General features: G+C 43.0%; 1 protein-coding gene across 2 annotated transcripts; it reads right to left on the minus strand.

Moving 5' to 3' along the window:
• Window positions 1-246: 246 nt before the first annotated feature.
• Window positions 247-5302, minus strand: NEFM (neurofilament medium chain). 2 transcript variants are annotated; one of them, XM_057725219.1, is made up of 3 exons: window positions 4196-5302; window positions 3327-3451; window positions 247-2109 (listed from the first exon to the last, which is right to left on the minus strand). In XM_057725219.1, exons 1-3 carry the CDS (start codon window positions 5273-5275, stop codon window positions 723-725), a joined length of 2592 nt encoding a protein of 863 aa, XP_057581202.1. In that variant the 5' UTR covers window positions 5276-5302; the 3' UTR covers window positions 247-722. The 2 variants fall into 2 exon arrangements, with proteins under 2 accessions (XP_057581202.1, XP_057581203.1); XM_057725220.1 differs by lacking the exon at window positions 4196-5302 and adding an exon at window positions 3754-3771.
• Between the last annotated feature and the right edge of the window lie 6367 nt (window positions 5303-11669).

Here is an 11669-nt window from a genome sequence, read left to right on the forward strand (position 1 = left end):
CAAAAATATAATTTAAAAAACTTGGGAAGAAGGTTGGGCTAAGTAAAGATTTCAACACCTGAAAATGTTTTTGCTGATTATGTTTTCCCAGTAACTGTTCTTGGGGAAATAGTGATAAGAAATAGTGATGAGAAATGCAAATCGCTTACAATCCCCCAAATAATCTGCTCTGGGGAAAGAAAGGGTCAAGTGGTGGAGAATTCACTTTGAAATGACATGACACCAAGCAAGGGACTATGTTTCCAATATGACCTTTATTGAGCAAGTACTGCTGTGACGTTTAACATCTATCAACGAAAAGTTGCAAACTGTGCATGTCAACGAGGTTCTCCCATGAACAAAAGTCCTTTTTAAACGCACCAGTGAGGTAAACATAATTATTCATATATAGCTTTCTTAAGGCTAAGAGAGTTCTGTGTTTCATTTATTATTTTTGGCTCAGTTGGTTCTTTGCATAATACACCTCGACATCCCCCTGAGTGCCCCCCTTCCAACAGCTTAGGAAATCAGCCAATCCCCCAGGTACATACAGTATCATGCATTTGATTCGCCCAAAGACTGGGGAGGGAGCACCCTGAGCTTGCATGCAGGTCCCTCATATTGCACAAAGTAAAATACGAAGTCTGGAGCCCCCATGGGAGAACCCGTTCTGTTTTGAAGCTGTCAATCACATGCATTTTGAAATTGTCATATGGCTTAACCTTTTGCGATGGACTCAAGTATTAGTCACTCTGGGTGACTTCCTTTACTATGGCGTGTGAAGTGACCTTCTCTACCTTCTTAGTAGACACTAGTTTCTCCTCAAAGGTCTCTTCATGCTCTTCGACTTTTTGAGTGACGGTTACAGATTTGGTGATATATTTGGTAGCACCTTCTCCCCCCTCACTGGTGATTTTTTCTACCATTTTGGTCACCACCACTTTCTCCTCGCTTTTATCACCGCTCTTCTTTTCACCTGCTGGGCTCAAGTCTAGCCCATTAGTGACAACCCCTTTCTCCTCTTCTCCCCCACTGCCTTTCTCCTTAGTTTCCTGCTCTTCCTTCTCCTTTCCTTCCATCTCCCCATTGATGGCTATGTCTTCCTTCCTGGATTCCTTCAAACCTCCCTCCTCCTTCTTTCCTACCTCTTCCACTTTCTCCTTCTCCTTCTCTTTCTCCTTCTCCTGCTTCTGTGGCTTCTCCTCCTCTTTGGCATCCTTCTCCGAGCTCACCTTTACTGATTTGGGGACAACCTCTTCCACGACTTCCTCCTTCACTGGCGATTCAGCCTTCTTCTTCTCTGGCACATCCTTTGGCTTCTCCTCCTTTTTCTCCACCTTCTCTTCTTTGGGAGCTTCCTTTGCTTCTTCCTTCTTTTCTTCCTCCACTTTCTCTTCCTCCCCTTTCTCTTCTTTCTTGGCTCCAGCTTCTGCTTTGGGCTTCACCTCTTCCACTGGCGATTTGGGCGCAGGGGACTTGGCTTTCTCTGGCTTCTCCACCTTGGCTTCTGCCACTGGCTCCTCCTTGGGAGCCACTTCTTCCCCTTTTTCCTCCACTTTCTTTTCCTCCTTAGCTTCGGCGGCTTCCTCTCCTTCACCTTCAGCCTCTGTTTCTCCTTCCTCTTCCTGCTCACCTTCCTCTTTTTCACTAGAAACTTCCTTCTCAGATCCTCCTTCCTCGGCTTGGTCTGATTTAGCGCCCTCCTCTTCTTCCTCCTCCTCTTCCTCTTTGCCCTCTTCCTCTTCCTTTTCTCCTTCCTCCTCTCCTTTAAGTTCAGGTGCAGTAGCTTTCTCTGGAGACTTTTTAGCAGCCACAACTTCTTCTTCGGCTTCTTTTTTCTCTTCCTTTCCTTCAGCCGCTTCTTCCTTGACCTCTTCTTTCACGGAAACTGCCAGTTCTTCTGCAATGGCCGTCAGGGCTTCTTCCATTTCTGATTTCTCATCTTCCACCTTGGTTTCCTCTATGATCTCCTCGACAAATTTGTGTTGGACCTTTAGCTTGGGAGCCTCTACCTTGGTTTTCTGAATCTTACTAGATATTGTGATGGAGGGCTGTCGGTGTGTATACAGCGGCCCAGTGATGCTTCCTGCGAATGTGCTAAATCTGGTCTCTTCACCCTCCAGGAGTTTCCTAAGGAGAGAGTCAAAGAAGACAAGATGTAATTAAAATCTCATTGGGTCTTCCAAATTTCATTACAGTATGTGTAACGTGGTAGATACCTTTGGATAAATAGAAGCACATGAAGTAATACTTGCTATCATTTCACTAGTATATTGTGTCATATTTAATGACAGAGACATTCTCAGGGACAGTCAGCCAATCACCCAATGCAGAACTAACCACGCCCAATAGTTCACTCCCTACACCCAGCCACCAAATCTCAGTTCTGCCGCAATCCATTTGGTGCAACGTGAATATGCTGAAAAGCTCCCTATAGGCCAAAAAACTCTTAAGTGACGTTCTTGAGCATTTGGACTTTCAAGATGTATACTAAATGTCTTTTAGCAAACATTCAAAAATTTTACAAAACTATTTAGAATATATTAGAATTCAGGCTATATGTATCATAGCTAGGTGCTAATATATGTGTATCCAGTTATAAACCATCTTGAAATTTTAATCACAAAATGTCTATTTTATATAACTATTTAGCTTTCTGAAAAGACAAATGGCTCTGAGTTGAGTGCAATTTATTCTTGTAATATGAATGACCTTATTGGTAAAAAAACAAAAACAAAAACAACCCCCAACCCACCAAAAATTATTTAGTCAAGGATTTTCACCTATGAACTTAGTCAACAGTAAGGTGACATCAGTTAATATATTTATAATCTCTTTCTCTGGATGTATATCTGGATCTATAAACATAAATCTAAATAAAAATATATATTCTATCAATCATATTTATTCTCAGCCAGGTGAAGGCAATAGTAAGCTGTAACTGAGGGAGAAATGGAATGTCCTGGTGTTTGCCCCTGACATTATAAAGTTGAAAAGCTGAAAGTACTAGATGAATATTAAAAACAAATCCTGTTTTTGTTTCAAAACATTCAGAAAACAATTTTTCACTAAAATAGAAAAGTTTAAGCATAAGCACTGAAATTAATCGGTGCTCTCCCTCAAAACACTTCATTCAAACACTTTATCTTAACTAATGTTTACTCTTTTGAAGCTACATAAAAAGTTGCAAGTCTTTAGAGTAATTACTTTTTAATTAAGAAAGAAAAGCAGGCACTGATTTAAGACTCCTGCAACCTGCTTACTTTAAATTAAGTGGTGAAGATTCTGCCAAAATAGCCTCCGCAGTGCGGCTAGTATTTCAGCCACGTCTGCAGTGAGCACGGTACCTGTACGCAGCGATCTCGATATCCAGAGCCATCTTGACGTTGAGGAGATCCTGGTATTCTCTCAAATGACGAGCCATTTCCCACTTTGTGCCCCGAAGCTCATTTTCCAACTGCTGGATGGTGTCCTGAAACAGCCACAGCCATAGACTTATCCTTCCAAACAGCCACTTTTTTCGCAAACCACTTTCTATCCCCTCCTTCTTCCTCCCCACCCTAGACTCCCTCCAGCTTTGCAAACCTCGGGTCCCGCTGCCAGCCAGCCTCCCTGCTTAAAATAAAAATGTAAGGAGTTCACAAACAAACAAACAAACAAACAGAATCAATAAGACAATTAGACATTTCCTGGGCACGTCACGCACTGGCACCAGTGGATCTAGAACACGTCTCAGCAGGAAACAAACATGCATGGGGAAACCCCAAGGCTGACCTGGCCCTTCCCATCTGAGCCCTTTGGGCTGAAGCCAATATTGGGAGTTCTTCCGATCACGGCTGGAAAAGTTGAGAATACATGAGTTTCTGCACAGCTACCCTAAAGTTGCAGCTTTATCAACTACCCGAATGTATTACCTCCTACTTTAAACGCGCAAGCGTGCAAAACTAGAACTGCTGAGGAAAAGAAGTAAATTTTGAAAAAGGTCAGGGGTCTTAGAACTGGGGACGGTGCGTGTGGGAGGAGTGTGGAGGGAATGGGGAGGGGCGAGGACGCTTTGAGGCCCCAACTCGGCTCTGAGTCGCGCTCGCGCGCGCGCGCGCACTGGCCAGCGGCCGCTAGGGAGCGCGGCGGAGAGCGCGGCGGGGCGCGAGCCTGAGTGTCGGGGGCGCGCGGCGCTGGCGCTGGCGCAGGCTGGCCGCGCAGCCGCGGTTCCTACCTGGTAGCTGCTAAGGTCGTGATTGTGGCGCTCCTCGATGTCGCTGAGCTGCCGCTCCAGGGACTCCTTGGTGCCGCGCACCGACTCGAGCTCGATGCTCTTGGACTGCAGCTGGCGCCGGTACTCGGCGATCTCTTCCTTGGCGGAGCGGATGGCCTCCTTGTTTTGCTCGGCTGCCTCGGTGAGCTTGGCGTAGCGGCATTTAAACCATTCTTCGGCCTGGTGCATGTTCTGGTCAGAGTGGCTTTCGAGCTGGGAGCGGATCTCCTTCAGCGCCGTCGAGATGTCTGTCTTCAGGTAGTCTTTGCGCTCCACGGTGATGTGTGACGCCTGGATCTGGGCCAGCAGGTCGGCCACCTCCTCCTCGTGATTGCTCCGCAGGAAGGCCACCTCATCCTGCAGCGACTGCACCTTCTTGTCCAGCTCCACCTTGACCAGGGACGACTCCTCGATGTCTTTGCGCAGCGCGCGGATGGCCGCCTCGGTGTCGTCGCGCAGCCGTGCCTCCTCCTCGAAGCGCTCCTTGAGCCGGTGGATGTCCTCTTCCAGGTGGTCCGAGTCCAGCTGTACCTGAGCTTTCTCGTGGTTCACCAGCTCGAGTGTGGCGCGCAGCTCGCGGATCTCCTGTTCGTACGCGTCGCCCAGCTGGGCGTGCGAGGCCTGCTTCTGCCTTAGCGCCTGGATCTCCGTCTCGATCTCCTTGTTCTGCTGCTCCAGGTAGTGCACTTTCTCGATGTAGCCCGCGAAGCGGTCGTTCAGCCCCTGCAGCTGCTCCTTCTCGTTGGAGCGGGACAGCTTGTAGTCGCCGCCCGGCCCGGAACCGCCGTTGAGCAGGGACGAGGACTGGCTGAAATCAAGGCTGCTCTCGGCGGAGCTGAGCATGGCCGAGCTGTAGGCGAGGCGCGGGGCCAGCGCGCTGCGCTTGTAGGAGGAGGACACGGTGCTGGGCGAGCCGCGGGACCACGACTGCGAGCGGAAGCCGCTGGACGGGGAGCCACTAACGCGGCTGAAGCTCGAGCGGGTCTCGGTTACCCGCCGGTAGGCGGACGGGTTGCCCAGCGAGTCCAATGTGTAGCTCATCTTGGAGGCCTCGGGGCGTGTGGCTGTCACAGCGTTCTGCTGGCCTCTCCGCAGCCCATTTATAGCCGCGGCGGCTGGTCCCGGGCCAGGGCCCCGCCCCGTGGAGGCGGCGGCCGAGGAGGCGGGGACTGCGGGCACCGGGCCGGGGGGATGGGGTGGAGGTGGGGGGTGAAGGCAGCCCAGCAGTGATTCAGCGCCCGCTCCACGTGGGCCAGCGCCGCATCGGACCCCGGCCTTTGCTGCCTTGGCCCCGACCCCTCCCCCCAGCTCTTCTTTCGGTGCCAGACCACCTGTCTCCCCTCAAGCCCCTTCTCTTCATTTCTCTTCACCTTCTGATTGCATTTTACACCCTCCATGGGAGTATTCACCCAACACTCTTTCTTTGTTTAGTCACTCTCCCACAGTTCGGGCAGCTTTTCTTTCTTTTCTTTTCTTTCTTTCTTTCTTTCTTTCTTTCTTTCTTTCTTTCTTTCTTTCTTCCTTTTTTCACTATCGGGCAGCTTTTCTAGCGACCCTCTGGCCACCTTGTTCTTGTTCTTTCTTCGTCGTTGTTGTTGTTATTGTTTTTTGTTTGTTTTTGTTTTTAGCCCTCTGCACTCTTATCCTCACGTTTTTCTCGTCTTTTGTCCTTTCTCCATTACTTTTTTCTTTACCTGTCTTCTGTGCTTATTCGCTTCCCTCTCTACTTGGCATCTCTTCGCCCTCCCACTTTAACCCTTCTTTAGTCCCACTCACTCCTTCCTTCTCTCTGAGCCCCTTCCTCCTGGACCTTTTTCTTCTCAGCCTTTTCTTTTCCCCTTCTCCTTCCTCCTTTCCCCCTTCATACCACCCCTCCCCCTTCATACCACCCCTCCCCCATCCTCATCTGCCCTTGCCTCCCTCCCCTTCCCCCACTCCCTGTCTTAAAGCAGCCAGAGATGAGCGCAGGCCCCGAGTTGGGCCTTGAAGGAAAACACAAAAAGAGTTTGCGGAACGGTCAGCCTGAAGTCTTCGGGAAGGGGACAAAGAGGATGGGCCGGGGTTTTTATTTGTATTAAAAATGGGATGTGGCGCTGCATTCTGCCTAACGTCTGGGGGACGTCCGCAGCTTCCGCAGGGGCAGAAGGTAAGGCGCTTGTGCTTGCTATGGCGCCGGCAGGACCAAGGACAGCGCCCAGGCGGGCTTGCTGGAAGATTCAGCTGCCCTGGGGGCTTGTCGCCCCGCATTGCTTGTCTGGTTTGGTTGGCGGGGGTTTCCTTCCTCCCTTCTACCGGAGTAAATACAATTAAAGCCAATTTGTAGTGACTTTGTTTGAAGGAGCCAAGCTGGGATGGCACGCTAAGATTCCTCTGCAATGCAGGGTTGGCACAATGAACAGATTGCAGATTTTGAAAACAAATAAAATTCATTAAAGTCAGGTAGCAGAGACAATATACTTGTAGCCCAGTTTCAGTTTTCTAACACATAATGGATACAGGAAATCAAGAGATACAGGGCCTGAAATTTGAAGGTCAAATATTCCTTGGAAAAGAGAATTTGAAATCTGCTGAGATGAAAACTCCCGGGAAATATAGTTTATGATAAGTTTGAACAAAAACAATTGCCTTGTCATCTTTCTGTTCATTACTCCCTGGATGTGACTGCAATGATTGAAAAGCACCTAAGTTAATTTCAAGTTAATTTAAGAGTTGCCAAACAGATTCACCATAACTTTGAATAAAACCAGATATTTTTTTCTTCCATTTGGGTTTTAATGACTGATTTGGAGTAGATTTTCTGTATCTTTAAACAGGTTTATTTAAATAAGGAACCTACAGACTTCCTGCTGCCTGGTGAACTGCTAACTGATAAAATGTCCCTTTATTTTGCATTGTGCTTTGGGGGTAATTCGGGGTAAAAAAGTTCAGAATACTACAAGACAAAGTGAAGAGCAGAATGCCTAACTAAGGACCCTGTTGGCTGGGACCACAGGCACCAGCAATTGCATGCAAAACGCATGCTGTGGCTGAGAATAAACCATTGCTTGTGAGAAGTAGAGACCCCAGACTTCAATTTTTTATTTTTCACAGCATGCTTTCTCTAGTCCTTGTTTTATTAAATAATGAAGCCCTATCAATCAGTAAGTCATCAGAAAAGGCTTGGTTTCTAGGGGTTTTTATTTTTATTTTTTGTTTTTACGAGATCTCTTGTATTTTAAAATAGAATGGGTTAATGTAGGGAGTTCCTTTTGGCTTATTAACATGAAACTGCAGCATTGCAGGCTCTGTGAGGAAAGGATGTTCTAGTTTGCTAAGAGACAGGCTATCTTTCAGGCAAGAGTGTCCATGTCTCAAGCTGAGTGAGGGGACTGACTAGTGAATATTGCAAAAACAGGATTTTCTGGTTTCAGAGGGATAAGTTAATAAAAAAGAAAGCAAGAAAATTCCCTGCCCTTCTGTAAAGTACTGCACTGAAAGCACTTTCTGCAGTGAGAGCAAATGGTTAAGGCGCAGGCTGCTGTTAATTTTTTTCAGGGCTTTGAAAATAAGGTGACTCTGCAGAGAGACATTTACAAAGAAACATATGTCTAACTTCACAATTAGCCTGTTTTGCCTTATATCTTAGCTGACTCAGAAATTGTTCAGCTTTTAACTGGTTACAGAAGGAAGAAAGCGTTGCATACAAACCAAATAACGGCTAACTACTCAGGCCAAATCCAGTTAGTACCTACAGCTTAAAATTACAATTTCAATGTCACATGAAGTATTGTTTAGTCTGGCTATGACAATATAATGCAGAGAATTATAAGTCAGCTTAGCAAAGAAAAAAGTTCCCATGGCTTAAAAAAATGATTGCTCCAAGGACCTACTGTATAGCACAGGAAACTATATTTTGTAATAACCTATAAGGAAAAAGAGTCTGAAAAAAATAGATATAATATATATATAACCGAATCACTTTGCTGTGCACCTGAAACTAACACAACATTGTAAATCAACTATACTTCAATAAAAATAAATAAATTAATTAAAAATAAAAAAAAGATTGATCCAGTTCTACATTTAGCAAAATGTTTTATTTTACACTAGACTTTTCCCTTTAATCACTCTTTCTGAAGGTGACGTGAAGGTTATGCTGGTCAGTGAATTTAGTATATAAACTTTTTTAAAAAAAGTTATGACATTCTTTTTTCCTTCTTTGTCTCATATTTTTGAAGAACGTTTACTACCCTAATATTTTACTTAGTAAGAACTGTAAACTTTTGCATTTTTTACCTCAATGAAATGAAGGCTATGGAATCTTCTGAAAATATTAACCAGAGAGAAAGCAAGTATGATGATTTACCTGAATTTACAACATTGTTGAGTCTGACTATGATACTCATAATTTATTCTAAATAACGAAGTTACACATGATTTAGATGAAAGACATTTTAAATGAAATTATCTCTGGGTTGTTGTACCATAAGCTACAGTGTGTTTTAAATCAGTTTATTTCCATAGGGAAATACACAGCATGCTCTGTGTTCCTTCAGGTAGGTAAAGTGCAAACGTTAACTTTGTAGTTAAGAGATAGCTATTGTGATGTTGTATCTTATGATAATGGGAAAATATTCTTTGCATAAAGGGTTTGTCCTTTGGGTCAAAATAAGATTAGAAAAATAAGGATTTAGGCATTTTCTTCCGCCTTTCCATATTCCTTTCCATTTAAAGAATACTTGTTTCATATACAAAAATGCAAGGTGAATGTGAGAACTGGGCAGGAAGTAAGATGCTCCAGATGGAAGACACTGTCAAATTGGTGGGCTGAATCTATCTCAGGTTAGATGATCTGTACCTTGTCTCAATCTGCTGTGATGTTTTGAACCCAATTCTTTTGCCTGGGATCAGATATTCTAGAACTCATGATAAGTAATTTTTAAATAAATAGTCCTTTGCTGATTTTTTTAAGGGATGGTTGGTGTAGGAAGCCCGGGACTGAGTCTCCTGGAGTGGGAACATAAGCAAAAAGAAAACAATGCTTATTTCTACTTGAGCTTTGGGATATCAAAGTTTAAAAGCAGTTTTGACTTTTGGTCTTTTTCTTTGATTTGAGTGTTGAAAGCAAAATAAAAATATCCTCAGGGGAAGAGGCTGTTTCTTGCCAGGATGTATATATCTCTATTGTCTTTAATTAAAACAAGTCCATCTGAAACACAGGGTCCTTTTTCTAATAGTAAGCACTGAAATGGTGTTTGTTTCCCTCGCCAAATTTTTTTTTTCATTGAACGTTGCCTTCTATTTCTGTGAGTGACTTTTTTTAATGAAAAGTTATTTAAGAACATTTTATAGCTTTTCATAGTTTCAAATATAAGCTTAATCAGTTTTGAAATTCTATATCGGAAAATGTCATGTTTTATGGGGGAAAGACTTAGCTTTCGGCTTTAACATAGCTTGCTGATTTTTTTTTTTTTTGCTGTGTAATGCCTTCACCTCACCACCGAGAATCAGTTCTGTGAAAGTCAGAGGAGAAGGACTTAGAATTCTTAAAAAGTATTTGAGATAGCTTTGCTAAAAGTGAGTCTAAAAATAAAGTTAAGTAGATGCTTAATAAAACAGCGCTATTGTATTAATTTTCAGCATTTTTTTAATTGGACATGTTGGCTTTAACTGTAAAGCCGTAGATCTTGATAATATGCACTTGAATTTTTAAAACCCTGCATTGTATATAACTGCACCAGTGCAGCTGTGTAATATTTATGGCATATTTTATCCCTAGCTTACCAAGGCTTGGCTTAACAAGAGACATAATTCTTTTATTAGAAACTCTTAATTAAAATGAGCCTTGTAAAACTAGAGCAGATCAATAATCTATTATCTTTGGAACAAATTTCTGAGACCAGCTAATCCCAGGACATAAAGTCAAAAAGAAGCCCTACCTAACAAGTCTTATTGTCCCAGAACTGGATTCTTTCTCCACAATTTAAGTGATTCTCAAAAGCAGTATTCTTTTATTATCCTCAGAAAATGGGCTCCCTGTCACAGCCATCTCTTTTCACTTAGATTGCAAGAACATCATATCTTTTAGAATATTTTTACTCATTTGTTTTTGGTTAAAATTAACATATACTTCTAGATATTTACAAAATTCAGAGAAACAATAATCTACATATTTTCTTCTAGTTTTTCCTCTGTAATTTAAATGCAAAGGGGAGTCTTTCTGTTTATGTAATTCCATACCCTGTTTTGTAAAATAAATGTATCTGAATATGTAATTTGCTATTTCAGAGGAAGGAACATGGTTCTGTACTCAACGAGACCTGGGTTCTAGCCAAAGATTGACTTTCATTTTCCTCTTTAAAAAAGGATTTTTAAGGGCTCTTTAGCTCAGGAATCATAATAATAACAATTAATAAGAGTAATAATAATAGATCAGGAAAGTCTAATTGGGTCTGAGTATTAATTTCTCTTTCTCTTCTTGTCTGCCTCTCTCTTTCTTCTTGTTTATTGAGTGGAGTGTCATCGTGAAGTTGAAGGCGGTGATGTGACAGTCAGAAGTGGTGACCTGTAATCTGGCCTGGTCAGGTCTGAATACTGTATTCCTTTACACTTAATGGTACCGTGAATCCCAAAACCATCATCATCATCACCACCATCAGATTTTACATGTGAATAACACTGTACATCAAAGAAGCAAAACAGAACTATGTTATCTTATCTGGCCTGAGTACTGGGGGTAGACAGGGTAGAACACAAATCATTATTTCCATTTTACAGTTGGTAAAATTGATGAAGAGATTTGTTCAAGGCCGCATATCTGGTAAGTGGTGGAGCTAAAACCAGAACTCAGATCTTCTGATAGTAGTGCTAACATAAAAAAAAAAATTCCCTTAGTCAGGCATCAAACTGTCTCCACCAGCAGGAAAAAAAAAATAAAGGTGGGCAGATATTAGTAATATCAATAACAATAACCATATTTATTAAGTGCTACTAAGTGCTCAGCACTGTGCCAAGATTTTACTGTATTGTCTCATTTAACCATCACTAAAACCCTTTGAGGTGACACCATTATTATCCCCATTTGTAGGAAAATGCAATTGAGCACACAGGCACAGAGGGGCTAAGTACCACGGACAGCTAGGGCATGGTGGGGGTGAGATGTGAATCTATGAATGTCGGACTCTGGAGGGAAGATAATCCTCATTGTGGTGTAACACTGCTTCAAAGACCATGCAGTCCATCCTAACAATTTCATTTAAAATGTAATTGTTTAACTGTTAGGTTGTATTTAAAAAATCCAAGATATACACTATGAATTCTTTTGCTGCCTTTTTTTCTCATTTATATAAATATGAAACATTTTAATATTTTTTCAGATCCCGTTATTTCTTGGCTTCTGACTTTATTAAAAATATGAAAAATGAGAACTTTGAATTACTTGTCTTTGCTTTTTTTT

The sequence above is a fragment of the Hippopotamus amphibius genome, chromosome 2 (genome assembly GCF_030028045.1).
Source record: "Hippopotamus amphibius kiboko isolate mHipAmp2 chromosome 2, mHipAmp2.hap2, whole genome shotgun sequence".
Classification (NCBI taxonomy): Eukaryota; Metazoa; Chordata; class Mammalia; order Artiodactyla; family Hippopotamidae; genus Hippopotamus; species Hippopotamus amphibius.

Bases quoted from the DNA above. Each gene is read 5' to 3' on its own strand.
- NEFM (XM_057725219.1), bottom strand. From the start codon at position 5,275: ATGAGCTACACATTGGACTCGCTGGGCAACCCGTCCGCCTACCGGCGG. The intron at 3,452-4,195 runs GTAGGAACCGCG...TGGCTGTTTCAG, and splicing joins ACGACCTTAGCAGCTACCAG to GACACCATCCAGCAGTTGGA. The intron at 2,110-3,326 runs GTACCGTGCTCA...CTCTCTCCTTAG, and splicing joins ATCGAGATCGCTGCGTACAG to GAAACTCCTGGAGGGTGAAG.